General features: G+C 28.2%; 2 protein-coding genes across 3 annotated transcripts in view; one reads left to right on the forward strand and one right to left on the reverse strand.

The window, feature by feature from the left end:
• Positions 1-16,391, reverse strand: part of LOC122268941 (uncharacterized) — a 52,753-nt gene extending 36,362 nt beyond the window's left edge. Inside the window, exon 1 of the mRNA XM_071179649.1 lies at positions 16,138-16,391. Within this exon, the coding sequence (XP_071035750.1) occupies positions 16,138-16,164 (27 nt within the window). The 5' untranslated portion in view covers positions 16,165-16,391. The remainder of the gene's footprint in view (positions 1-16,137) is intronic.
• Positions 16,392-16,628: 237 nt separating this feature from the next.
• The window catches only part of LOC107437882 (protein transport protein Sec24C), a 29,970-nt gene continuing 21,379 nt past the window's right edge, over positions 16,629-25,219 (forward strand). Inside the window, exons 1-4 of one of the 2 annotated variants that reach the window (XM_043049459.2) lie at positions 16,629-16,874; positions 19,704-19,827; positions 21,743-21,867; positions 23,546-24,271. In XM_043049459.2, coding sequence (XP_042905393.1) covers positions 19,710-19,827; positions 21,743-21,867; positions 23,546-24,271 — 969 coding nt within the window. In that variant the 5' untranslated portion in view covers positions 16,629-16,874; positions 19,704-19,709. Of the gene's footprint in view, positions 17,352-19,703; positions 19,828-21,742; positions 21,868-23,545; positions 24,272-25,219 lie in introns of both variants that reach the window. The other variant, XM_043049461.2, reaches the window with a different exon arrangement.

Consider the following 25,219-nt stretch of genomic DNA (forward strand, 5'->3'; position numbering starts at 1 on the left):
AGGAAACGTATTATATATGCCATTTTTATATCTTTGCGACATTCACAACTTTAAGGTTAAATTTCGTAAAGAACTTAGGTTGCATTTTCAGCCCCGCTCTCTAAGTTAAAAAAGAAAATAGCGTAAAATTCAATGCGAAGAAAATTTTTAAAGTTTTACTTTCTTTTTAAATAAAAAAATGATCTTAACTTTTGCATTTTTACTTTTATAAGTTTGGCGACTTTTTTTTTTAAAATTGCATAATTTTTAAATATTTCAAAATTTTTGTTTTTAAGTTAATTCTTTTCCTCAAGATAGTATACATAAGAACATTAGAGCTTTACTTCTCTAATGCACACAAATGTGGGTTTTTTAGTTTTTCCTGATAAAAAACACATAAAAAAAAAGAACGGCTTGTCTTTTGTTTGATGAAAATGTTACTACGTCTAAGGCCTTTATGATGGTTAAAATGTTAGGTAGTTAATCGAATTACTAACAAGTATTTAATTTATTTACTATCTACAGCAGCGGTTCCCAAAAGGTGCTTCACAGAGAACTTCTTTTCCTTAAAAAAAGATAATGATTTCATTTATATGGAACCATTATTTAAAATTTCGATTATTTTCATGAAATTATTCAGGTAATATGTCAGTGAAAATGATAATATAATAATTATAACTGCACTATAGTATTTACCATCAAACTTTCAATTCATTGAAATTAACCGAATTCAACAATGAAGAAATGTGTTACTCTGATAATCATTCTCAATGTATATAACAGTTCGCTTTCATCAAAACCAAAATCAGAATTCAGTTCATTTTAAACTTAAGTATGTACAAAAAACTAATTCAGAACTGGAGACTAGATGCTACTCTCGACTTTAGAATCCTACTGTCAGACTTTAAGACTTGATGATTTTAAGATAAAACTAAGAAAAAATTAGTTTACTCCCTTACATTATATATTTACAAAATGATTAGTATTTATTAAATCAGCAAACCGCAAAAGGAAGGTCGATCAAATAGGCTTCCATAAAAAATAAAGAAAATAATAAAAAAAATTGGGAAACTTGGTCTACAGAATGCGAATAAAAGGCACGGAGTGCAAAGAAAGAAAAAAATGTTGAAATAGGGTTTCGTATTATAATTCAATTATTGGCATCTCAATTTAGCGAGTAAATGGCGACCGCGTAATTATAAAGAAGAGGACAAAAACCTTTCTTCTTAAAATATGTAGATTTTCTCAAGCTTTACAGAAAATAAAGAAAAGCAAATGAAAGGCTTCAAAAATTGCAATGGAACGAAATAATAAAGTAATTTTACATCAAGCAAACGATTTGCATGCAGTCTGAAAATGACACCAGATCCTTCAGGAATAAAAAGTAGTTTCAAAAATCTCTTTGCCTTGAAGCTATTCAAAAGGCAAATAGAAAGGAGTTATTTAAGACACTTTCACAAAAAACTACACAAATAAAAAAAATGATAATATGCCTGTGTCAGTGACCAAAAAAAGAGCGACGGATGTGATGAAGCGTAGCATTTTTAAAACTGGAATAAAAGGAAGGATGTTTATTCTGCATAAAACACGACAGTAAACTATTTTTCCTTGAAAAAAAGATCCACATTTAATAAACGATATTTACATTGATAAAATACTCGATTTTACAATTTTCTCAGTCAGAGGGAAACTTGAAAAGCAAATAACGAATTTGATCGAAATTTGTTATTGAACGAATACAAAATTTGAACGAAATCGGTCGAATAGATCATGAGAAAACGAATTTTAAAAAAGTCAGATATTTAAAATTCGATTTCTCGGATCTTTCCGTTCCGACTGATTTATTTCGTTCAAATTTTGTCTTAAAAAGTTACTTTCTTTAAAAATGATCTGAAACTTGTATATAACTGACAATGCAAAATTTATCGACATTATAAAATAAAATAAAAAATATTAAAATATATTTTTTCCATAGAATTATTTTTGGATAATGGAATTTTATGAATGGCTGCAAAAAATCTTTCAATTTGCTTAAAAAGTTCTCGAAATATGGCGAAATACGCTAAAAGTAAAATTAACATTTAAGGATCCAAATTTTCGACAGCCTTTCTCACCAAATTATTGGGACCATACTTTTAAAGTCAGGAATCATAATTCGTCAAAATAAATAATAAAAAAAAAGATATGTTAATTCAGAGGAAGTAAATTTTAATGTCTGTTTTCGTAATTTATCCTCTGCATTAGATAATTATCATATTTGAGGTCACCCTGACGAACCAATGAGCCAAGTCTTAAACCGTGAAAATTCGATCATTAGATCAAAGATCAATTAGGATTATTCGTTTATTTATTTATTTATTTTTTTAAAAAAATTATTGCGCATGGTAACTACATCATTAATTGAAGTTATGCAACTTTTTTCAAATACTCAAATTCTAATAGGCAACATTTCTTAAATTATGCACGTAAAATGTTGAAAGAAAAAGAATTTAACACATAAAATGCAGTATGAAAAAAATATTAGTTCTGTTTCACCATGATGCTGATATTTCCCCCCAAAATATCAAACTGCAAAAAAGTTATAGCAGAATTAGCGGTTGTAATGGAGAGAAGTAATTCTATCAGAATTAGTTTGCATTTTTATATTTAGGAGGAAAAAAAAATACTCTTTGCATTTGAAACTTTACAGTTTGGTTTGACTGAACTCGCTTTTTCCTATTTAAATTACCAGTCAGGGGTCTGTTTAGAAGAAATTTGGGTCCGTTAACGGACCTTTCACAAATTTCTTTTCATAAAAACGGATCCTTCACAAAATATTTTAACTTAAAATCGGACATTTCACAAAAAAATTTATCTTTTAATCGGACCCTTCACAAAATTGATCTTCATTATTGTTTTGTTAATCGAAAAAATCCTTCCCTAGGGGAAAAAAAAGAGAGACGGAAGTAAACGAACTAAGTTTTGTCTTCGGCAGACGCTTCTTCCATTATTCGTCCCAAATAAATATTCTGCGTTCAGCAATATAGGCTAAATAGCAAATATTTGTATGTTGCATCTCTATTAATTTCTTTTATTATAATTTTACAGTGTTGAGCATAATCTTGTATCTATTTACAATTTAAAAACTCCTTGAAAAAGATTTTTTACAATAACGGGCCCTATTTGCACTAATTCACAAAACCTGGTTGAAAGAATGTGACTAAACGTTTATTTTATATTCACAAATTACGAGTAATTTTTTCACAATTTTACAAAAATGGACCTTTCACAAAATGTCTGGACAGACCCCTGACTCTTTCCTTTGAGTTATTCATTTGCAACATATAACTCAGCTTGCTTACAACACAATTCTTTAGCCCATTATTTTCCAAATACAAATAATAAAAATAGCAACTAAAAACACAGATGAAATAAAATAGCGAAATGTAAATAAAAACAAACAATAGCACGCAAAACTGTTTTCTCAAATACAATAAAAAACGAAATTCTTGTATCTAATCCTGCAGATAGACTATTGAAATATTAACACCATTCATAGATAGATAAAATAAGGGCATTCATTAATGGATAAAAATAAGGGCATTAATTTTGCATTATTAATGATAAAAATATAATAAATTGATAGGACCACGCGACAGAAACGCGCGACGCAAACGTGAATCGTGCCCCCCCCCCCTACTTTTGCTCACATTTACAAAGAAACTTGACACAGATAGTTAAGAGTGTCACGTTTTAGCTTAGAGCAAGTAGACTGGATTGAAGCGTCCAGCATTAATTATTTATGAACTTAGCAGGAACCGTAAGATATTCTTGAAAAATGACCGGGAATTTTATTTTTCATTCATTAATTTCGGATTCACCTAATTTTAGTTCTTTCAAGTCGTTAAAGGACTAAAAAAAAATTAAAAAAAAAAGATCAACGTACAAGCTTTTAGTCATAAATAGGTGAATTATTATGTGTTTCATATTTTAAAAGGGCCATTTTAAATGAATAAAGCAATTTTTTTTCCAGTGTTAAAATTTTTCTTAATAGCTTTCTCATGTTACGTCTTTCGCTCGAAAGCAAATTTTAAATGGTAATGTTTTACTTAAGTCATAAAGAATTGCTCTTTTTTTTTGTCCTATAAGAACGTACTATATTATACTAGTTCTTCAGTGGTTTAAACCGCACAGAGTGGAAAAGCTTAATTGAAAGAACGTGTTAAGCAACAATTTTGGAAACTTTAGGTTTAGGAACACGTAAGTGTTAATTAACTCACTAAACACTTTAATAATATATTTAAAAAAATTAAGAAAACTTAGCAAAAAATTACTTATCTCAAGTTGCTTGTACTAATAATGGATAAAGATAGCAGATATTTTCAAAACAACAAAAACTAACTCAAACTACCATGTTACTTAACATGCTCGTCCACCAAGTTTTTGAATTTTAAAAAAAAAATTTAGAAAATTTTAAGAAAAGATATCCTTTTCATATAAATAAAATGGTATTAGTGCGTTAAAATATAGTTCGATTGCTTGTATTGCATTTTTACTGTTCTAGCTATAACCGTGGGATTGGCGACTCCTGTGACCGTCGGTCAACTTTGACAGTTCAATGCATTTAAAGTAATTAATCACTGTCGCAATTTCAAACTTATGTTTACAAACTTGGTAACGACTAATGATTCAGTTTATAAATGAAACACTTTGTAAATGCAGGTTCTAAGAGACATTTTAGTAAATATGAGTCACAACAAAACTTATTCTTCAATGGAGCATGTAAATTATTATTGAAATCATTTTATATCTTTTTTAATTAAGAATTGTTCAATCATCTACAAATTTATATTTCAATTCCAAAAATTTTACGTCTACTTCATTATAATTCAGCGTATAAATTTTTGTGTCATATTTTTAATGTAATACTTTAAAAAATAACTCTTAGACAAGGGTGGTCATAATTTTCTTTAAATATTTCTTCTGCAGTTGTAGCATTTTTAAAGTACGAGCTAATTTGAGTAGAATTAAATACATTTATAATATTGTATACAACTGTAGGCAGTAATATATTTTTTAAAATTTTATTTCGATAAAGCTTAAACACTTTAATTGCGAAATTAACATGCTTAATTTATTTACAAGCAGTGAAGTTAAAATAATTGTAAGTTAAATTTAAGAACTAAGATATAAATGTATAAATTTTGTTAACACTTAAAATGCAAACTTAGAATAAAATCTTACGGAAAATTCGTTAGAAATTTGCAGCTACGGCATAATGTACAAATATTGCGACTAAAGAAATTTGTTTTACATATACTTCAGAAATTATATTCTTCAGATTTTCTATTTTTAGGAAATTTTTTTCCGCCTAATTATAACAAATTTTTTAAAATCAGTTGAAAAGATCTAAGAGAGTTTTTTTAAAAAATCTAATATTTGAAAAAAAAAAATTAAAAATAAATATATTTGTAAGGAAATTTGCTAGAGTAAGGGAGGATGACAATAACGAAAAAAAAAAATTTTTTTTTTCTTCTTTCGGATTGATAAAGAATTTAGTATAATGATATTTAAAAAAATAAAATTTCATTTACAAATAAAAATATCTAGTATTTAAATCAAAATATAAAGGAGATCCAAATTAAGAACTTGTAATTTTTATTTGTGTGGCGACTATTCGGGGATGAGAAACGATCAAAATATTCGCTGAGGCAATTAAAGGCAATTAGACTTAGACAATAGAAAATATACTATTTATGTCTAACATTTTGACAGATTTATAAATCGGTTTCGGTCAAGTAGCATAAGCAAGTAAAAAATGACTGAAATAAGCATCTAAGAAGCGAAAGAAAGTCCCATAATCCAGGCTCAATTTGAAAAATGATCAAGACATATTGTTCTATAACTGAAATATTTATTAAGATGCCTCTACCCTAGCTACTCACGGATTTTAGGTTAATTTTTCAATTTTTATTTTGCAAATATATTTTTTGTACTCATTCTTTGAAATAATACTAAATCGTATTATTTCACAACAAAAAAACCTTTCAAAAATAATGGAAAATAAAGGGGGTTGGTTCATTAGATAATGTGTTGGTATTTTTTAGATGCTATTTGTGGTTTTAAATCTGGATTTCACAACTAAACAGTAGACAGATTTTAGATTTTTTAAAATTTAATTTTATTATAGTACAGTTGAAACTGATGAAAACCGATTTGGATGAAGCTGAAAAATTATTATAATGTAACGTCTATTTTAAGATATTTATCAAAAATCTAAACAGATGTTTAGTTTATTTTTGTATTGACATAATTTTGAAACTTCCGAATAGAGTAAATATTCCCCATCAGTTAATTTGAGAAAATTAAATAAAAATAATTTAAAAGCATAATTGGAATTTTCCTTCTCCGTTTTCACTCCTTAGACTAGTACGCTTCCAATTTTTTTTCGGCTACGGAACCCTAAATAATCAACCTTCTCCTGCGGAATCGAGACTTTAGAAATAAAGAAGTACATGAAGAGAATTGAGAACCATTAAAAGAATATTTTTGTACACTTGTTATATTTAAAAAGAACGAAATTTTTTCATAGTTTTATCATTAATAATCTTAAATTAGATTTTATGTTCGACGGTTGAATTCGAAAAAAATATGAATTTATTTTTTATATTGTTATAAAATTAAAAAATAAAAAGAACTGCTGTAAACGTTTACAATGTTTACTAAAGAAACATATTTTTCTATTAATGAAATTAATTTACTTTATTTTGATTTGAAAAACGCATAATGGGAAATGTTATAGCAACTTTTTAATAAACGAGTGTTCTTTTTATGATTAAATATTTTTTTAAAAAAATTATCATTTCGCGTTTATTGATATTTTAAATAATTTTATACACGCGATCAAAATGGTAGATTATTGATGCCTAAATTACAGATTAAAAAAAAAAGTGAAAAGAAAAAAAACAAAAACATTAAAAATAATCTCGTTAATAGTCCCCTTTAATTCTTCCACCGAACACCATATGGTAGTTTGAGAATGGGCCACTCTTGAATGTTTGAGAATTGAGCACCATTCGTTGGTTGACGAGCTTATCTTAATTCATAGCTGCCAACTTACTCGAATTTTTCCTAAGATATTTTTTTTAAGTGGTTTCAAATTTTATGTTTTCGCTTTATACGCTAAATTAATAAATTTAATTTAAAATGATTTGGGCCACCAATATATGTAAAAAAAAAAAAAATTAAACACATAAAGGCATGATAATTAGACCATGGCGTGCTTAATTTATAGAAGATTGAAATTCTGCCGACAATTGTAATCTAACTACCACTTGTTTTCAGTTACAGCATAAGTTGGCAAGTTTGTAATACGTTCTAAAAGAAACTGTATTCTAAATTATAGGGTGTAATTTGCAATTTATTTATGTGTGCAAGCCTGAAGTGATAAATTTAGAATAGAAACGCTTTGAGGTGGGGAAAAAAAAGGAGTGAGATATTTAAATCTTATCTTATTCTCTTATTATCTCGTAATTGATTATTTTCAAATTTACGGTTCTTCAAGACATGAATGTAGCGTTAACGTGATATTTTATTTAAGAATTCTTCATAAAATTACAAAATAAAGTTACTATACTCATTACTATATTCATTGATGTAAGACATTGGAAGACTATAGCCATACAGCACCATATGTAACTTACGTTTCAGAAACGCAATATGGAAATATTTCCGTGGTTGCAGAAACGTCCAAATACCGGCGTCAAAACAAACTTTTTTTTATCGTAACTTAAAACATTGCAAAAATATAACAATTACATAACTGTTTAAATCTTGCTATACGGAAAGATTTTTGAAATCTAACAGTGATAATCAGTTTGATTCCAGAAAGCTTAGAATGAGTTAACAGCAATCTTTTAAATGTAGCTGTGGAGCGGGGGAACGGTTATGGAGGACATCATTTAAAAAGGTGATTCCAAATATTCTACTCAATTAGAGCAGATGATATTTAAAGGTACGAAATTAGTCACAAAACTGTACATTTCTGAAGAGACATTCAATTTTTCCGACCGATTGAAATATTTATAATCAAAATATGGGTGGGGGGAGAGGGAGACGTCAATGATCCACTAGAAATAGGGTCCTACTAATTTAATCAAAAGAGGTTTGACACTTAATATTACTGTAAACCAAAAATTGCTACCGTTCATGCTCACTTAACTTATAATCAATAATTTATCTTCAAGAAATCGTTAAACTGTTTAATTATTTTAAAATTTAAAAAACAAATTGAAGAAATACAAAATTTTTAAATCCTTAAGGCTTTTTTATTTTAACATATTTTCAAAACAATTTTTCTCCCTTAGTGCTTACAATATTCATCCTAACAATTTTATGCATTCATTTGTTGATATATCAATTAGAACAATTTCTATAGATTACTTTGTAAAAAAAAAAAGAAAAAAAAAGGTTAAAAATTCCTGTTAGGTATATAGAACATGCTGTAAAAATTGTAATACCTCACAAAATGCTTATTCCATGCCCAGTTTAAATAAGTGTATTATACTTAAGATTAAAAAGTTTACTTCTAAGCTTTATCTTAAATAGAAAAAAATTCCTTAGGGATTTAATTAAGATTAAAACACAAAATTATCATCTATGAGAAAAAGCACTTAAAAGTCTGTCTGCTGAGCAAGTTTCTGTTTTAGGGCGAACTAATACCATTAATAACTTTTTAAAAAATGTAGATAGAGAGATGATTGTTTTCAGTGCATTTGAAATAGTTTGAAGTTTTATTATAAGCAATAAAAAAAAATCGATATTTTGGTCATTTTTTGGGTACCCTTTAGAGATTTTAAAACCAAATGCTGTTTGAAACAAGAGTTTCTATAACATAAAATATTTGGAAAAAAAAAATATGTCACATGGATGTAATAAAATATTGGAATTTTCAGCATTCCCCCACCAAATATTTGCCAATAGAACACCGCAGGCGTGCATATTTTGTTATCTTGGTTCCACAGAGGATAGATCAAAGGGACAAAAATCCGTCACCCAAATATGTCACGTCCAAGTTTTCATCCACCATAAAAATAGGAGGGTGGAATAGATATAGAACCACAATCGAGGATGATATTTTAATGAGAGCTCGTGCAATGCGTGAATGGAACAGGAAGTTAGTCATCAGGATGATTTGACAGGGAAAGAGAGAAACGGGTGTCGAGTTTTCCATTCAATTTTTTCTACAGACGCGATCACCTACTATACTTTTTAAATACAAAAAACATATAATAGCCTCTCTTTTTTTTCAGTGATCGAAGGTCATATGCGTGTTCAATGTTGCAACTTGGGGAAAAAGGAAGTCGGCAGGCGATTTTTCCATTAGGCTAATAGAATGATTGGGAATAATGACAAAAGATGGCCACGAACAACAACTAAAATTTAGAGTAATCGGAAAAGTCAATTTTCGACTAACGCTGCACCAGTGACTTTACTAAATTTTCTAAATACCGATATGCCGTACTAAATTAAAGATTATTCATACACAACAAACACATCAAAAATTAGAACCCGTATAGGCCTAAATCTACTGCATACTAAATTGACTCAAATATTAGTTGATTTAGCCTATTTATGTATGCGTGAAAAATTAAATATATATGTAAAATGGAACATATAATATTGTAGCAGCACTATAGTAGTTTATGATAGAAAATTTATAGGAATTGATTCATTTAAAGCTATATCGTTCATTAGAACGATATTTAATAAAAAATATTTATATTTAGTCAATTAGAAAGTAAATATTTTTAGAACCACGCGTCTTATTAGTTTTTATTTAAATAAGATAAATCCATTACTTTTTTAAAAAATTTATTATTATTATGCCGAAAGCTTATATTTCCATAACGTCTTCCTTCACGTGATTCACGTATTCTTTATTCGCGTATTCTTTCACGTATTCCTTAGTTTCTTCTTTTATATTCTTTCAAGTGAAAACGTTTCGCAGACCAGTTTGAGAATACCAGCTGTATACCTAATTAAAAAAATATAGAAAATAAAGACCTACAAAATCATAAATTTTAAGGAGCAGTGAAGGCTTTACAGGAAGTTAAGATTTTCAGATTATTCTAGCATTAAAAAAAAAAAGTAAAAACACCCGAAATTTTTTTTGAGCCATTTGACTATTTTCTTTCCTTGTTCTTGTAAAAGCAATAACTATATAAAAGAACACAGAATAGCAAATCGATATTCAAAATCCTGGACACCTGTTTACATCAGAAGAATATCTTTTCATGTTTCCACGGACACATGAAATTTGTAATGTTAAGAACTTTGATTTTATTTAAGAATTATCACGGAAACGAAACGTAATTCATTATATCAAGTATTCATCAAGTACTGGATTTTTTTTAAATATTACAAAATTTTGAAACAAGTTTTCGCAAACCACATCGGTTATTTTATTTGTATGTAAGCCTTCAATTTAAATTTTCTTTCAAGTTCAGTTACAGTTTTTGCACCTGTTTTAAGCTAAAACAATTATGTGTACAGATTTTGATTGATACAACAGGGTTGTTTGATTTTATACAAAAAATTTTTATACCTTTTTTGTTGGTAAAAAGGCGGATTTAAAAAAAAATTCCATTAACTTTCATAAATTTGAATATTTTTTTCAAGAGATTGATTTAAATTAGAAATACTATAACTTTCTTTCAATAAACAATTTTATTTTGTTATAGTATAAATTGCTTGTAATTATTAAGTCTGTGCGCAATGCACATGTACTGTCATATTATAATTAGTCTAGATTAACAAAGGTAATTGGGGCTTAATAACCAAACTTCAATAAATACTTAAAAGATAGAACACAGCTTTCAAAACCTATTTAAACAAAGTGCTCTTGTATTTTTCTTTTATGTCACTCATAAAATAAAAAAATTTCAAGTTAAATTTGTAAAGTAGTACAATTTTATGAGAAACAGTAATGCTATACATAATTATTCAGATAATTAAAAAAGTTATTTTTCTCTTTCTAAATTGCTTCAATGGATTCGAGCATTGGAGAATTTTAAATTTATTATAATCTTCAGGAAGCATAATTTATTCACAAATATCAGTTTAAATTTATAAGGTTAAAAAATGACTCATTGGTTCACTAATTTCATGCCTTTTTAAGCATCACATGATTCAATTAAAGAAAATGTAAATTAGCAAACGTCACTGAATGTTTCTCATAGCATAAACTTTTATAGCTCACTTAAAAAAAATTCATTACTAGTTAAAAAAAATGATATCGTAAAAAAAAAAGATGTCTTTAAAAATTGTGTGTTAAAAAATGAGCTTACTGCGGAAAGGGTGGGAAAAGTTTTTTATAAAGGAGGTGGTAGGGGTAGTCCAAATTTAATCTGATAATTCATCCAAACATTGCTGATAGTTAACTTTGTCTTGGTTCATTTTGAGTAAATTTTTTTTAAGAATTGCTAATTCTTTCCATATAAATGCGAGTCAAAAATATTTCATTTAAGGAGCTGAGTATTTGAAAAGCGTAGATTTGTAATACAGGGTTGCCACACAAATCTGGAAAAAAAAATTATCTGTGTTTTCCCTGTACATATTATACACAATATATTAAGAGGAAACAATTACTGTGCTCTTGTGTGAACTATACTGGGCTAACTATATGCATTAGTTTTAATTGCTAGAAAAACAGCTGAACATACTTAAATAATGCTATAGTAAATTACATAGTTTAGTATAGCTGAAATATCATGGTTAAATATCCCATAGATAACGCTTTGAGTGATCACCATTTTTTAAAAGACAAAAATAAGAAACAAAATTCACTGCATTTTCCCTGTTATTTTAAGTGATTTTCAGTGAGTGGTAACCCTGTAATTATATCACACCTTGGGAAAAAAAACTAATATTTCCGTATCCTTCATTTTAAACTTGAAGGTTCTACTCCCTGCTCAATCCGCTCACCAACTACTTTAAATGCTTCACATTCGACATTTTTTTTACTTAAAAGTGAATATTTTTCACAAAAAAACAAATATTTTATTTGTGTGTCAATTATAACGAAATAAACAATTACATGGATTTGAAAATATTGTGCATTTAAAAAAAAAAAAACCCAAAGGAATACAGAGTATGTAACCCAAGATAAAATACGAAGAAATAAATGAGAAATAATTTTACTTGTAATGAGACTTATAACAATTCAAATAGAGAATGGTTTATATTTTCTTGTATTAGGTTTTAATGTTAAGACTATAAATGTTAAGCAACATCTAATCTCTCCTTTTTTTATGACATCAACCATACACATGCTTATAAAATAAAAATCTTGAGAGAAAATAAATTTCTCTATAACAATTGATAATTAGTTAATATTCAAATAAAAAAAAATTCATACAAAAAGTTACAAAAAATTTAAATAGGTTTCAATCAAAATGAAAAATTATGAAAATAAAAAAAACCTCCCTCAAATTAACAACGATCGCAAAAGGACCGCAACTTGTTATTGGAAACCACAAAATTATCTATTTTATTATGTTTTTAATGAGTGCTAGTGAAAAAAAAAACAAAATTTTATATACATATTTACCAAATTATAAGTACAATACTTATTTTATTTATATCTGTACAAAATAAAAATAGTTAATTTGCTTTTAATTGTCTTATTGCTTCTTTGATTTGTTACCGTTCTTTGAATAAGATTCATGGTCTGATCAAAATAAAATTTAAAAAAAAAAAAAAAAACTCTTGCCAATTTATTAATAATCTAACTATCTTATAATTGCGAAGGGACCACAATATTAACTTGTAATTGGAAAAGGTAAAATTAACTTGTTTATTATGCTTTTTGCGAGTGTTGGTAAGCACTACTGGTAACAATATTCCAGAACATATGCTCCTGCACCCCAGAGCCAAAGGTCAAGAAAACTGAGACGGCACAGTAGGCCTTGGCCCTCTATGGGCTGTCGCATCACTGAGTTTAGTTTAGGTAACAATAGTAATTTAAAAAATTTTTATGGCCCTCCAGCAACAGATAAGTAGTAGACACACATACAGCAGCACTTGCGAATGAAAGTTAAATTTAAGAAACTGAAGTCAAAAGCTAAACATCAAATATAAGCAGCACTGCTAGGTTATGAAATGAATGGCATAGTAAAATTGTGCCTAGAACAAAATCAAACGGTGAGAACCTCACTTAAGAGTTTTAAAAAACTAGAAACCAAGTTTAAATAAAAAAGGTTACCCATTTAAGAAAAAGAGGCCTCAACATATGGGTATCTTGGTAAAACATGTCTCAGTCTTTGTCCTCCTCAATAATAAAAATCTCTACAAGACCCTTCCCCCTAATTTTTAATGGAACTACAGAAAAAATTCATATATCAATTTAAATTCAGATTAGCTAAAAATAAGTTCGGAGATTTCTTTAATTTTTCAAATATTCAGAAGATGAAAAATTTAATATTTTCCCCCCTTTAAATTAAGAGTAAAAATAAATTATAGAACTATTTTAGTTACCATCGCCACTCCTGCAAACACTTTATGTGTCTGNTTATGAGTGCTAGTGAAAAAAAATCATAAAATTTTATATACATATTTACCAAATTATAAATACAATACTTATTTTATTTATTTCTGTACAAAATAAAAATAGTTAATTTGCTTTGAGTTGTCTTATTGCTTCTTTGATTTGTTACCGTTCTTTGAATAAGATTCATGGTCTGATCAAAATGAAATTTAAAAAAAAAAAAAAAAAAAACTCTTGCCAAGTTATTAATAATCTAACTATTTTATAATTGCGAAGGGACCACAATATTAATTTGTTATTGGAAAAGGCAAAATTAACTTGTTTATTATGCTTTTTACGAGTGTTGGTAAGCACTATTGGTAACAATATTCTGGAACATATGCTCCTGTACCCCAGAGTCAAAGGTCAAGAAAACTGAGATGGGCGGCCTTGGCCCTCTATGAGCTGTCGCATCACTGAATTTAGTTTAGGTAACAATAGTAATTTAAACTTTTTATGGCCCTCCAGCAACAGATAAGTACTAGACATACATACAGCAGCACTTGCAAATGAAAGTTAATTTTAAGAAACTGAAGCCAAAAGCTAAACATCAAATATAAACAGCACTACTAGGTTATGAAATCAATGGCATTGTAAAATTGTGCCTGGAACAAAATCAAATGGTAAAAACCTCACTTAAGTGTTTTAAAAAACTAGAACCAAAGTTTAAATAAAAAAGGTTACCTATTTAAGGAAAAGGAAAAGAGGCCTCAACATATGGGTATCTTGGTAAAACATGTCTCAGTCTTTGTTCTCCTCAATAATAAAAATCTCTACAAGACCCTTCCCCCTAATTTTTAATGGAACTACAGAAAAAATTCATACATCAATTTAAATTCAGATTAGCTAAAAATAAGTTCAGAGATTTCTTTTTAATTTTTCAAATATTCAGAAGATGAAAAATTTAATACTTTTCTCCCCTTCAAATTAAGAGTAAAAATAAATTATAGAACTATTTTCGTTACCATCGCCACTCCTACAAACACTTTATGTGTTTGACCCCCAAGCAAAATTCTGTATCTTGGGATCAAACTACAATACATAACTGTGACTATTAGGTAACACAATTTATTATCTATCCTGTTTTGATTTATGTAGAGTGCAAGGCTCAAAATTAGCATTAGTTCCTTTGATTCTGGAATACTGAGATAAGATTATTGAAAACGAGTTTTTAAATTTTTGGCTATATTTTGGTCTCCTTTTTCTTCTTGTACACAAAATAGCACACATTATCTGTATAGTAATTTTTCATTTAAATTCTCAATATAAACGTTTATAATAAAATCTATTCGACATAAAAATAGGCCATTGTTAATGGGATATTCCTATATCGGCTCTAGATATCCCACTTCAACTAAAATCTGCAAGGTACCATTAGGATTTCAAACCTGCAAAAATGTGTTGAAGTTTGGTTAAAAGGTAGCTATGAACTTTATTCTCTGAGTTGGTTCCTTTGTTATTTTTTTAAAAAAGTTACACACAGACCAGGCCAAGATTTCTGTATCGTGGTCTGCGACAGAAGTGTATCACCAAGACTTGGCGATTATTCTGTCAAGTTAGCAGTTGTCTGCAAGATACTAAAAAGAACATCACAGAAAGGGACCAACCTTAACGATATAACTCATAGCCACCCTAGGCCAACTCTACATGTTTCTCTTTTAAAAAATTTTTTGGGGATATTTCCCTATTGTGATCTGCCACGCCAGCTACAATCGCCTAGGTGCCAAATTAAATTTGAACTGGAAATATTAAAAATTTTTTTTTTAGAAGTATGCCGGCTACGAGTCGTACCTTTCTAATCGCGCCCTTTTAGCAATATTTTTTAGTTTCTCGTGGGTTGCTGCCCAGAAGTTGCTAAGACTTTGAATTATTCTGCCACAGATCAAGATACAGAAATCTCCTAAATTTTTCCCATTTCAAATCAATTCGACGCCTTGGTTATTTCAGATTACGATACATAAATATCACCCAGGCCAGTGCCCGTAAGTAACAATATCTATACAATATCCGTAAGTAATAATAGATATCTATACAAAAATCTTCCTAGTAAAAATGTGTATATGGACTAGTAATATCCTTAATCTTACTGATCCTTTAGACCACTCTAATTAAATTTCTATCACAAGTAGTTAGTAGTCTTAAGATTTAAACCAAATTTTGTTTCAAAAAGAATTCATAGTTAAAAAAAAAAAAAAAAAAAAACGATTAGAATAAACATGCTAAAATTTAACGCTCTTAATACTCTAGTGACATTTTCAAATTTAAATTGAAAGAATTGTCCTTTCTTGAACACTGCAATAGAGATATAATTTATTTACGAAAAAAAAGTTTAATAAGGCTTTATTATTAGTATTGAAAGGAATTTGTATTGCTGTATGCAGACCAAGTGTTACTCTCTTTGAGAGTGAAATCCTCACAAAAATGAAATGTTTAATTTCGACGAGTAATATATTATAAATAAATAGTTTTCGGTACAAAATAAGATCATATTTATTTATTATTATGTGAAAAAAAATTATGTGACGCATATTTTTCAATCACGGAAAAAGGAAAACAAATGTTCAATCTAGCAATTTTGACAGAATGATGTTTACCTGTGAAGTTGTATGAGGTTCCTCCATGACAGCTACACTTAAATTTCTGAGTCATGCACGAAAGAAATAATATCCATTAGAGGGCACATCTTGAACGAAATAATATTATCCATTTGTAGTATGTATTAGAAATCTTACACCAACTACACACAATAATGAAACCATAACTAATTCATAAGAGACTATACGAAGACGAATTAAAGTTGGGTTGGCTCAGGTCGTTCTAGAGGTTAAAAATTATTTTTATAACATGCGAATAATGCTAGAGATTACATGCCTTTAATGTTCGCTAGAGGACACTGCATCTTGCATAATTTTTGAAATCATAAATTCATATTTCCTCTATTAGATGCTTTTAATTTCCTTATAAATTTATAAAATTTTATTTAAATATGAAATGGCTTTTAAAAGTTCATTAAAACCATTTCTTAGTGGAAAAATTTAAATATTAAATGTTCAGAGCGTTACCTATGAACATTTTCTTTAACTACACCACCACCTTCCTTTTTATATATTTCACACTACTTTTAATTAAATATATTTGGTCTTCGAAAATTAAAAGTGAAAAAAATTGAGTTTGCGCAGATCCCAACCTTACGTGGCACGAAGTATTTCTTGTGATTATTATGGGTCACATTTGTTTACGTTACTAATTAAATTTACGTTATATTTGTCCCATGTATCTAAAACATTCAATATTCTTTACTGATAAACTATAAAGACGCAATAACTGCCTTGTAAGTAAATCGCTTAAACCGCTCGCCTTATCTGTAGAGGAACTCCATTTATTGTAGTTCTTCCTCCTTATTTTCATAATTAAGTTAAAATATGTAAACATATGAAGACTCTCTTTTAATTTTTCTTACAAGCCAAACTTTGGGTGGTAGCATTGCTTAATCAATACAAGGAAATAACTTGAAAGTAGAAGGAAAACTTATCTATCGAAATGAATTGTGTCATATTTTTAATGAAATCAGTAATCAATCGCATATTGTGTTGTCCAATTAAAAAAACATTGTTGTAAATAAAAGGAGAATATTTAGCATTTTTTAGAAATAAATAAATAATAATCTTAGAAAATGTTGTGTTTAAGCTAGTGATAGCTTTGTTGACATAATCCAGTTATAGCAGTGACGTACCAATTTGTGACATAGAAGGAATTAAAGAACCGGATTTTAAAATTAAATTTGCTGAATATCCATTGCTTTGCATTTGTAAACAATTGTTTATTTTGTTATTTATGTTTGATGTTTTATCTTTTCTATCTGAAATTAATGACTTGTAATATTTTACTATATGTGTGATATGTTTGAATTATTATGTGAAATTTTAAATTAATTTTTTTAAGAACTGCAAGCTTAATTTATCTTTAAAGTTATAAATGAATTATAAGAATTTTAAATTATTTCTGCAAGAATTTTTTTTTGTTTGTTTTCGGATGTTTATGACAAAGTGCATAGATAAGATTGTAGATAAGTAACTTTCATGTTTCGATCTAATATTAACTCTTATGCTCATTATAATTTAAAATTGAAGTGTTTTGGGGGGTGTTATTAGGAGATTTCTGTATAGGGATGTGTGGCAGAATAATCGTCAAGTCTTGGCAACTTTCCTGCTGCAGTCCCGCAAGAAACTTAAAAAAAAAGAAGCATCACAGAAGAAAAAAAAAATGTCACTGAGAAGGACCAACTCAGGTATAACTTGTAACCACCCCCTGGCAAACATATACAAGTTTTTTGTTTGTTTTTTTTTTTGTTGTAAAATTTGCAAGTTCAAAATCTATTGGACCTGGGCGATTGTATTTGCCATGACGGATCATGATACGTAAATATCCCTGTTTTCATATTGTGACCTATCAGGCTAGCTGCAATGGCCAAGGTGTGAAATGAGCTTTAAATGGGCAATTAAAAAATAAAAAAAAACATGCAGAGGTTTGCTTGATAGTGGCTATGACTTAAACCCTTTGAGTTGGTCCCCTTCTGTGCTTTATTTTTTTTTCAGTTTCTAGTGGGCCATTGCCCAGAAATTGTGAAGACTTGGCAATTATTTTGTTGTAGATCATAATACGGAAATCTTTCTGTGTTTTTTATTCTTGTAAAGCCAAAAAATCAAGTTATATTGCTAATTTTTTAAAAAATGCTTTCGCACGCATACAAAATCTCAAAAGTATCTACTTGCAAGAAAAAATAAACTCCTTTTACCACTTAAGCTTTTATCATATATTTTATTAAAATAAGCAAATTCAAGCATTTCGTTTTTATAGATTTTATTAGAAATTCATATTAGAAAGAAACCTTTTAATATAAGTTGAAAAGTAGTTAGAAATATCGTTAAAATTGCTAGTCACACTTTGCTAGTGTTAAGCTAATGGGTATAATAATTCCAGTTATGATAATTTTGTGTATTATTAAGCAATTAATATTGCTTAGTTAGCAAAATTTTTACACATTGAGAAATTTTTATAATTTAATGGAAATTTGTGTGCAATAGTTTTCCATTGATGCACGTTTTAATGTCTGTTATGTAATTAATAGTAATTCCTGCATTTCAAGCGAGCTCATTTATTTAATTGCCGAAACAATCTGTTTAGTCAGCTTTTTTTTTTTTTAAAATTTCTTATTCATTTCTAGTTTTCAATATGATTGCAAAAGAAAGTTTTAAAATGTTACTAATTGTATTGTATATTTATACATTGTAGAATTTTCTCAATAATTAATGTCTGTGATTTTGAAAGAGAAAGATGAAGAGAAAGATAGTGTTATTGTATCATAAGGAAATTATTAAAAGAAAAGAAAAAATACTAGATTATTAATCAGTAATTCCATTAAAAACTTTGAAAACTATTGGTCTTTAAGACCGAAGACTTCAGAATTTCGGTCCCTTTTTACTCAAGGGTCCCTATTTAAAATATGAATTCTCTCTCACTTTATCTATCTATTAATATTTATTCATAGTTTTATTTCACATTTTCATTCACTCTTTCATATTGACATTTCACATTCTATTTTTAAAATAAAATAATTTCAAAGGAAAAAAAAAAATTAGAAATCATTCACCTGCTTCAAGAAAAAGCTATGTAAAATGATATTGAGAATTATTTCAATTTTCTCTTTGATCTGCTAATAAAGAAAAGAAAATTTTTATTAATAAATTTGAATTTTTGTTACAAATTTGCTTCTAGCTATCTTTGTTTCTCATGCCTTTTCATAATTTTTGGCGTTTTTAACGCACTTATAGCAAATAAATGTAATCACTGATCATTATAAGCTTTTTATATTTTATTTTTATTGAATATAAAGATTATTTTTTAAATGATTTTCCTCTATGATGCACTTTTATATAACATTACTGACTTTTTTAGAAATTTTTAATCTGATTAAAAGAAATTTTTAATTCAGAATCCCATTTTTATTTCGATGGACCCAACTTTTCAATGAGTTTTGGGTTCTCCGGAACCCAAATAAAAATGGAATTCAGTGAAAATCCATATAGATAAATAAGAATATTTGCTAATTATTTTCTTCATTGCTAATTTTGATTGAATGCTTTAAAAATTTATATTTCAGAGCAGCATGAATCCGCAGTACGGGGGTCCAGTGGGTGCTCCTGGCTCTTTTGGGCCGCCACTCTATAAGCAGCCTTCTCCTCAAAGTCCTTATAACAACTATGAAATGCAAGGTGGAGGACCAGGTGATTGATTTTTTCTTTATATTTGATTTTGTAAAGAATTGATAAGAATCGGATGCATTTAATTTTATAACTGTCATTGAACAGACGTCCCAAATTTGGGTTTACGACAACTAATGTTCAACTTCATAGCTTTGTAATTTTGAACCTTATCCAGAAGACAAGAGAATTCCCAGAACAAGTATTGGGAGAAATTTGCCTCCTTGGAGGACTTTTTTTGATGGAACTAACACACATTTGCTTTACATGGAGAGGAAGACCACAAAATTCGTTTAGCCTGATGGCAAGGGGACTCAGATCCATGATCCGTCTACCACTGAGGATATTTCGCATCAGCACTGTGGTCAGTGCAAACCGGATGCGGAATTCGACCAGCCATCGCTGGGTTTCAAACCCTGTTCACCTCATTGCAAGGTGAACTCTCTATCTCTTGAGCCATCTCTGCTCGATAATGCACATTTGAGTTTTTTTTAAAAATAACAAAAAATCTCATATAATTTTTAAAATAAATGTTTTTTTTTTTTTGGATATTGTATTGCTAATAAAAGTTATGATTTGTATTATAAAAGCAATAGTTCCATTTTTATTCGCTGAGTATAAAATGGTAATGTTTTGGTATCAGAGTTTATGAATGAAAGAAATTTCTTTTTGAAACTTTACTGAAAAATGTTTGTGATTGTTCTCTTGCTCAAATATACGTGTCCGGAGACAAAGAATCTGTGTGATATAAAAGTAAAGCTTCATAAATTACAAAAAAAAAAAGAGAAATTTTGTTAAATGACTTACAAGACTATGTAAAAAAACATATAAGTGCTAATTCATTAATGGAAATATTAAGAACCAAATTTACTTTCATTGTTCCTTTTGTGTGTTTTGCAAAAATGTTTTCAAAATATAATAACTGACTGTTGATTTTTTTCAAGAAAAAAAACTATTAATGAAAATAAAATTGTAAATAGATCTCAATTTTCATTGTTATTCATCTGAAAACATTTTCATTGTTATTCTCCTTAAAACATTCTTGAAACTTAATGAACTATTTATTACTTATGAGCTATTACCTCTTATTAATGAACTTTTCCTTTTTGTCATTCATTAATACCGTTATTTCGCTGAGTTTATGATATAAAACATTTCATTTTGGTATGTGCAGTGTATCAGACAAGGTGGCCTATATATATATATATATATATATTATTATTTGAACTTGAAAATTCTATTTGAGGATTGATTCTCCAAAATTTCATTATTACTCTTCGTCTTTTTATCTTTTGTAGCAATCTATTTTCATAATTTGAGACCAATAATAATTTCAAGAATTAACAATGCAGGTTTAAAACAAATTGCAAAAATGTAATAATAGGCTCAACATATGTTCTGCCTTTCAACCAAAGAAGCCGTTGACAAATTTCCTGCTTGCAATTGCCCTGCGAATATTCTTTTACAATGATCGATTGAAGTACAATTCCCCCTCTCTTTCTTTCTGTTGTTGCTGGTGGGAAGGAAAAAAAAGTGTAAGAAAAATTTGCCAGTCATTCTCTAAAATGAATGAGTGGTATGAAATGCTGAAATAATCTAGCTGGAAGATCAAGTTTATCCGAACTTTCAGTGAAGGTCAACTTCATTATTTTTTCTCTTATTTATTATTCAACTTAATTATTTCATCTTCTTGCAATGAAAAATTTTGCTGCAATTGTTATAAAAAATAAACTGAAAATTTCCCTAGGGCTGTCTAAATTTCTCTCAAGTTTTGTTTGTATGATTTGACATGTTCTGCACTTCTAGAATAAATTAAATAGTTGGAGACCTACTTCACAAAAAAAAAAAAGCAGAACTCATAAATTTTGGAGCATATTTTATTGTTAAAAATTATTTCAATTAAAATTAATTTTAGTGTTGAAAACAATTAATATTTCAGGTCCATATAGCAATGCAGGTACACAAAATGGCCCTGGGAGCCATTTTCCTGGTCAGAACTGTAACCAAAGTAATTCCCAAGTGCAATCAGCTTCAGTGCCTCCAAGCCATATGATAAATAATCAGGTGAGAGAAAAATTAACTTTTCTTAAAATTGACGCCAATAGCTTTTAAGTGATTAGCTTATTCTTATGGTTGGTTTGTGGTTCTTATGCTTGGCTTGATACATTATTAAATCTTAATAATTACATTATTAAATCTACTTAGGCAGTAGTAGATTTTTGTAGAAGAAATTTATCTAAAATTATAAAATAAAACACAAATAAGTATGATTTTTCATTTCTCCACTACCTGACATTTTAGACAACAAAGATGACATTTATTTCTACTTTATTTTTCTGTTGGTAAAACTTTATATCAAAACTTGCTTTTGTTTCTATTTGGGATTTCTTTTAATTGATTTGAAGTAAATTTATACATATAATAAAACTGATTGATAATTCTTTAGATCTAGTTTAGATAGGTAAGTACCTATCTCAAAATAAATGTTAGATACCTTTGATTTAAAATAGTCACCTTCAAAAAGTGTGACTTATTACTTTAGATATATATACACTTTATTTGCACTGTGCTATTTATATTTGTGTAAAAAGTTATGTGATTATCCTTTGTATAAATTGGTCTTGTTTCACTTAAGTTATAAAATCTTTGATTTTAAAATTAAATTGCATAGAAAATTTAAGATTACTGTCACTTCAAATTATATACAGGGTATCTGCGCACCTGGAAAGTCATAAATTTCGGTATTAAACAAAATTTGTCATGAAATGTCATGATTTTAACTATTTTTTAGAAAAGATCATGGAAAGTCATGGATTTAGGTCGGCGAAAAATCTAATTTTTGAAATGGAATTTTAAATGGAAATGGAATTTTAAGTTAATGGAATTTTAAGTGTTCCGAATATTTGAATTTGTAGCAAAATCCCCACTCAGTCATATTTTATTAAAAGATAAAATGTATTATCATGTTCTTTCAAAAAATTAAAGAAAAGATATCATTTCTAGTGCGAATTATCTTTTAAACTACTGTGATTTCAGAATCTTTGTTATTTTTTTATTATTTTTTTTAATCAATTTCAAATTCTAGCTGAAGCAAGCCAGTCATTGGCTATTTTTTTTATTCCGAAGTGAGAACAGAAAAATCATAAGTATTTCTTTCCTTTCCGGTGAACAGGAAAAGTATCTTTAGAATATAATTCTTTTGGAAAAAAGGGACAAAAAAATTATTTGCTTTTGTGTTTTTTTCAGCTATTTTATTGCTTCCACTCCTTCGTTACCCTCTTTTTTAAATTTAAAATCTATAAATATGAAGATGCAGAGTTTAACAATTTTGGTTATACCTAACATTTCAATTAATGTTGTTATAATGCTTCTTTAAATTTATTGTTGTGTTTTTGCCGGAGAAAATGGTAACTTCGCTAAGTCAACAAAAATTCTTGGAATTAGTCAGGAATTTAAAAATCTAAAATGTAGCAGATACTCCGTATATATGTGTTCAAATTATATATTCCGCAATATGTGTGTATTCATTTGTAAAATATTTAAAAAATATTTTTTTTATATATTATGTAAAAATAACATAAAATAATAACTTTTATTTACAATTTATGGAAAAATTATCCAATAATTTTATATTTTAACAAAATAACACTTTTTGTAAGCAATCATTGTTATAATAATACGTAGTTTATTTTCCAAATGTGTTAAACATAATTTTAATTGCCTTTTTTTTCCCTTCCCGCAGATGGCTCATGATTTCAATGCTTTACACCTTTCACAAAATCAAAACCATCCCCTATTAACTAACATGCAACCCAACCATAGACTTCCAAATAGTGCACCTCAATTGCCTCTTTCTCAAGGATCTAACATGCCATCTCAGCAGCAATATTGGCAACAAAACCAGCCTAGAATGCCCCCTCCACCCAGTGGCCACCCTGATAATAATGTAAAAAATATGCCCCCAAACTCTTTTGTTAATGCAAGAGCATCTCCTTATCCTCCTCCAGAAACGTCTATGCCCCCTGCACCTCACAACTCTGCATATCCTCATATGATGCAACATACAGAACGAACATTACCACCTCACTCTTCAGAGGCATTAAATCAACCTCTTATGCCCAAAATGCCAAGTGCTGATATGAATAATAGTTCAAATCAACAGTATCCTCCTCAAAGACAACCAGCGCCTTATGTAAATGGCACTGCAGAAAATGGCCCGGCTTATGCACTTAATAATCAGTATCCTCCTCATTCAAATTCGAACATGCATGCACGTTATCCTCCCGCTTCATCATCTCCGAGTCCTGCTTCTGGAAACCACATGGGTACATCTGGTTCTCAGTTTGGTCAACAGAATAATTCTTATCCTCCACAGAATAATTCTTATCCTCCACAGAACAGAGTAGGTTCACTTCCTCAACCTCCAGCGCAAACTAGGAGATTAGATCCAGACCATATGCCTAGTCCAGTAAGTTAACACTTGAATCTATTTGTATTTATGGTTTGATTTTAGAGTCTATATGAACATAAAGTATAATAGTATCTGTTATTTCTATTTAAAATTTATGGTATGGTCTTAATTTTTTAAAAATATCTTAATTGTCTCAATTTTTAAGGCTTGTAATATCAAAATGTGTAAGTTACAAGTTGTAAATTCTAATGGAAAATCGATTTAAAGCATACAAAATTATAGCAATTATTGAATTTTCAAAATTTAGACTTATTTTATTGTTTTCAGATCAGTTATTTATTTTTTAATAAAAATAGCTTTTCCATTCTAATTTAATTTTATCATTTTTTTTATTTTATTGGATCCTCGTAGATTTGAAATTAGTTATGATTTTATTTAATTTTAACATGACTGTTTGTCTTATAACTGCTTCTTAAAGTTTCTGCAGTAATCAAGCTTTTTAGTGAGTAATTTATTTAAAGAAATAATAATGTATATTAAATAATTTTTTAAAAAAAAAAGTTTATCAGAGCAAAATTTTATATATTTTGCTTGAATTTTTATCTCAGTATTTTCTTGAAATGTTAAAATAAATAAGTTAGTTTGATGTTAAATATTCTTTGTTAAATTTGATTGTTTGCTAAGTTGGCTTTAAAATAGCTTTTTAAAAAGATTCTATGTTACTTTCATAACTTATTATATTCTAAACTAATATAGAATATTTATATTTTTTAAGAGAATAGCTTTAATTTGAAATTTAGTTTAATTAAGACGCAGATATCGACACAGTGATCATGTCAGTGTTGTGATTTGTCGCTGATATAGCAGTCAGGAAAGTAATTTTCGGCAATATAAATTGAATCTGGTTAAAATGAACTTATTTTTAATTAACGTCTTTTTTTTAAAAATAAGTTTTATTTATTTTTGTTTAATCTTCGTAGTATTGTTGCACTATAATTTTGGGTT

Source organism: Parasteatoda tepidariorum, chromosome 4, assembly GCF_043381705.1.
Source record: "Parasteatoda tepidariorum isolate YZ-2023 chromosome 4, CAS_Ptep_4.0, whole genome shotgun sequence".
NCBI lineage: Eukaryota > Metazoa > Arthropoda > Arachnida > Araneae > Theridiidae > Parasteatoda > Parasteatoda tepidariorum.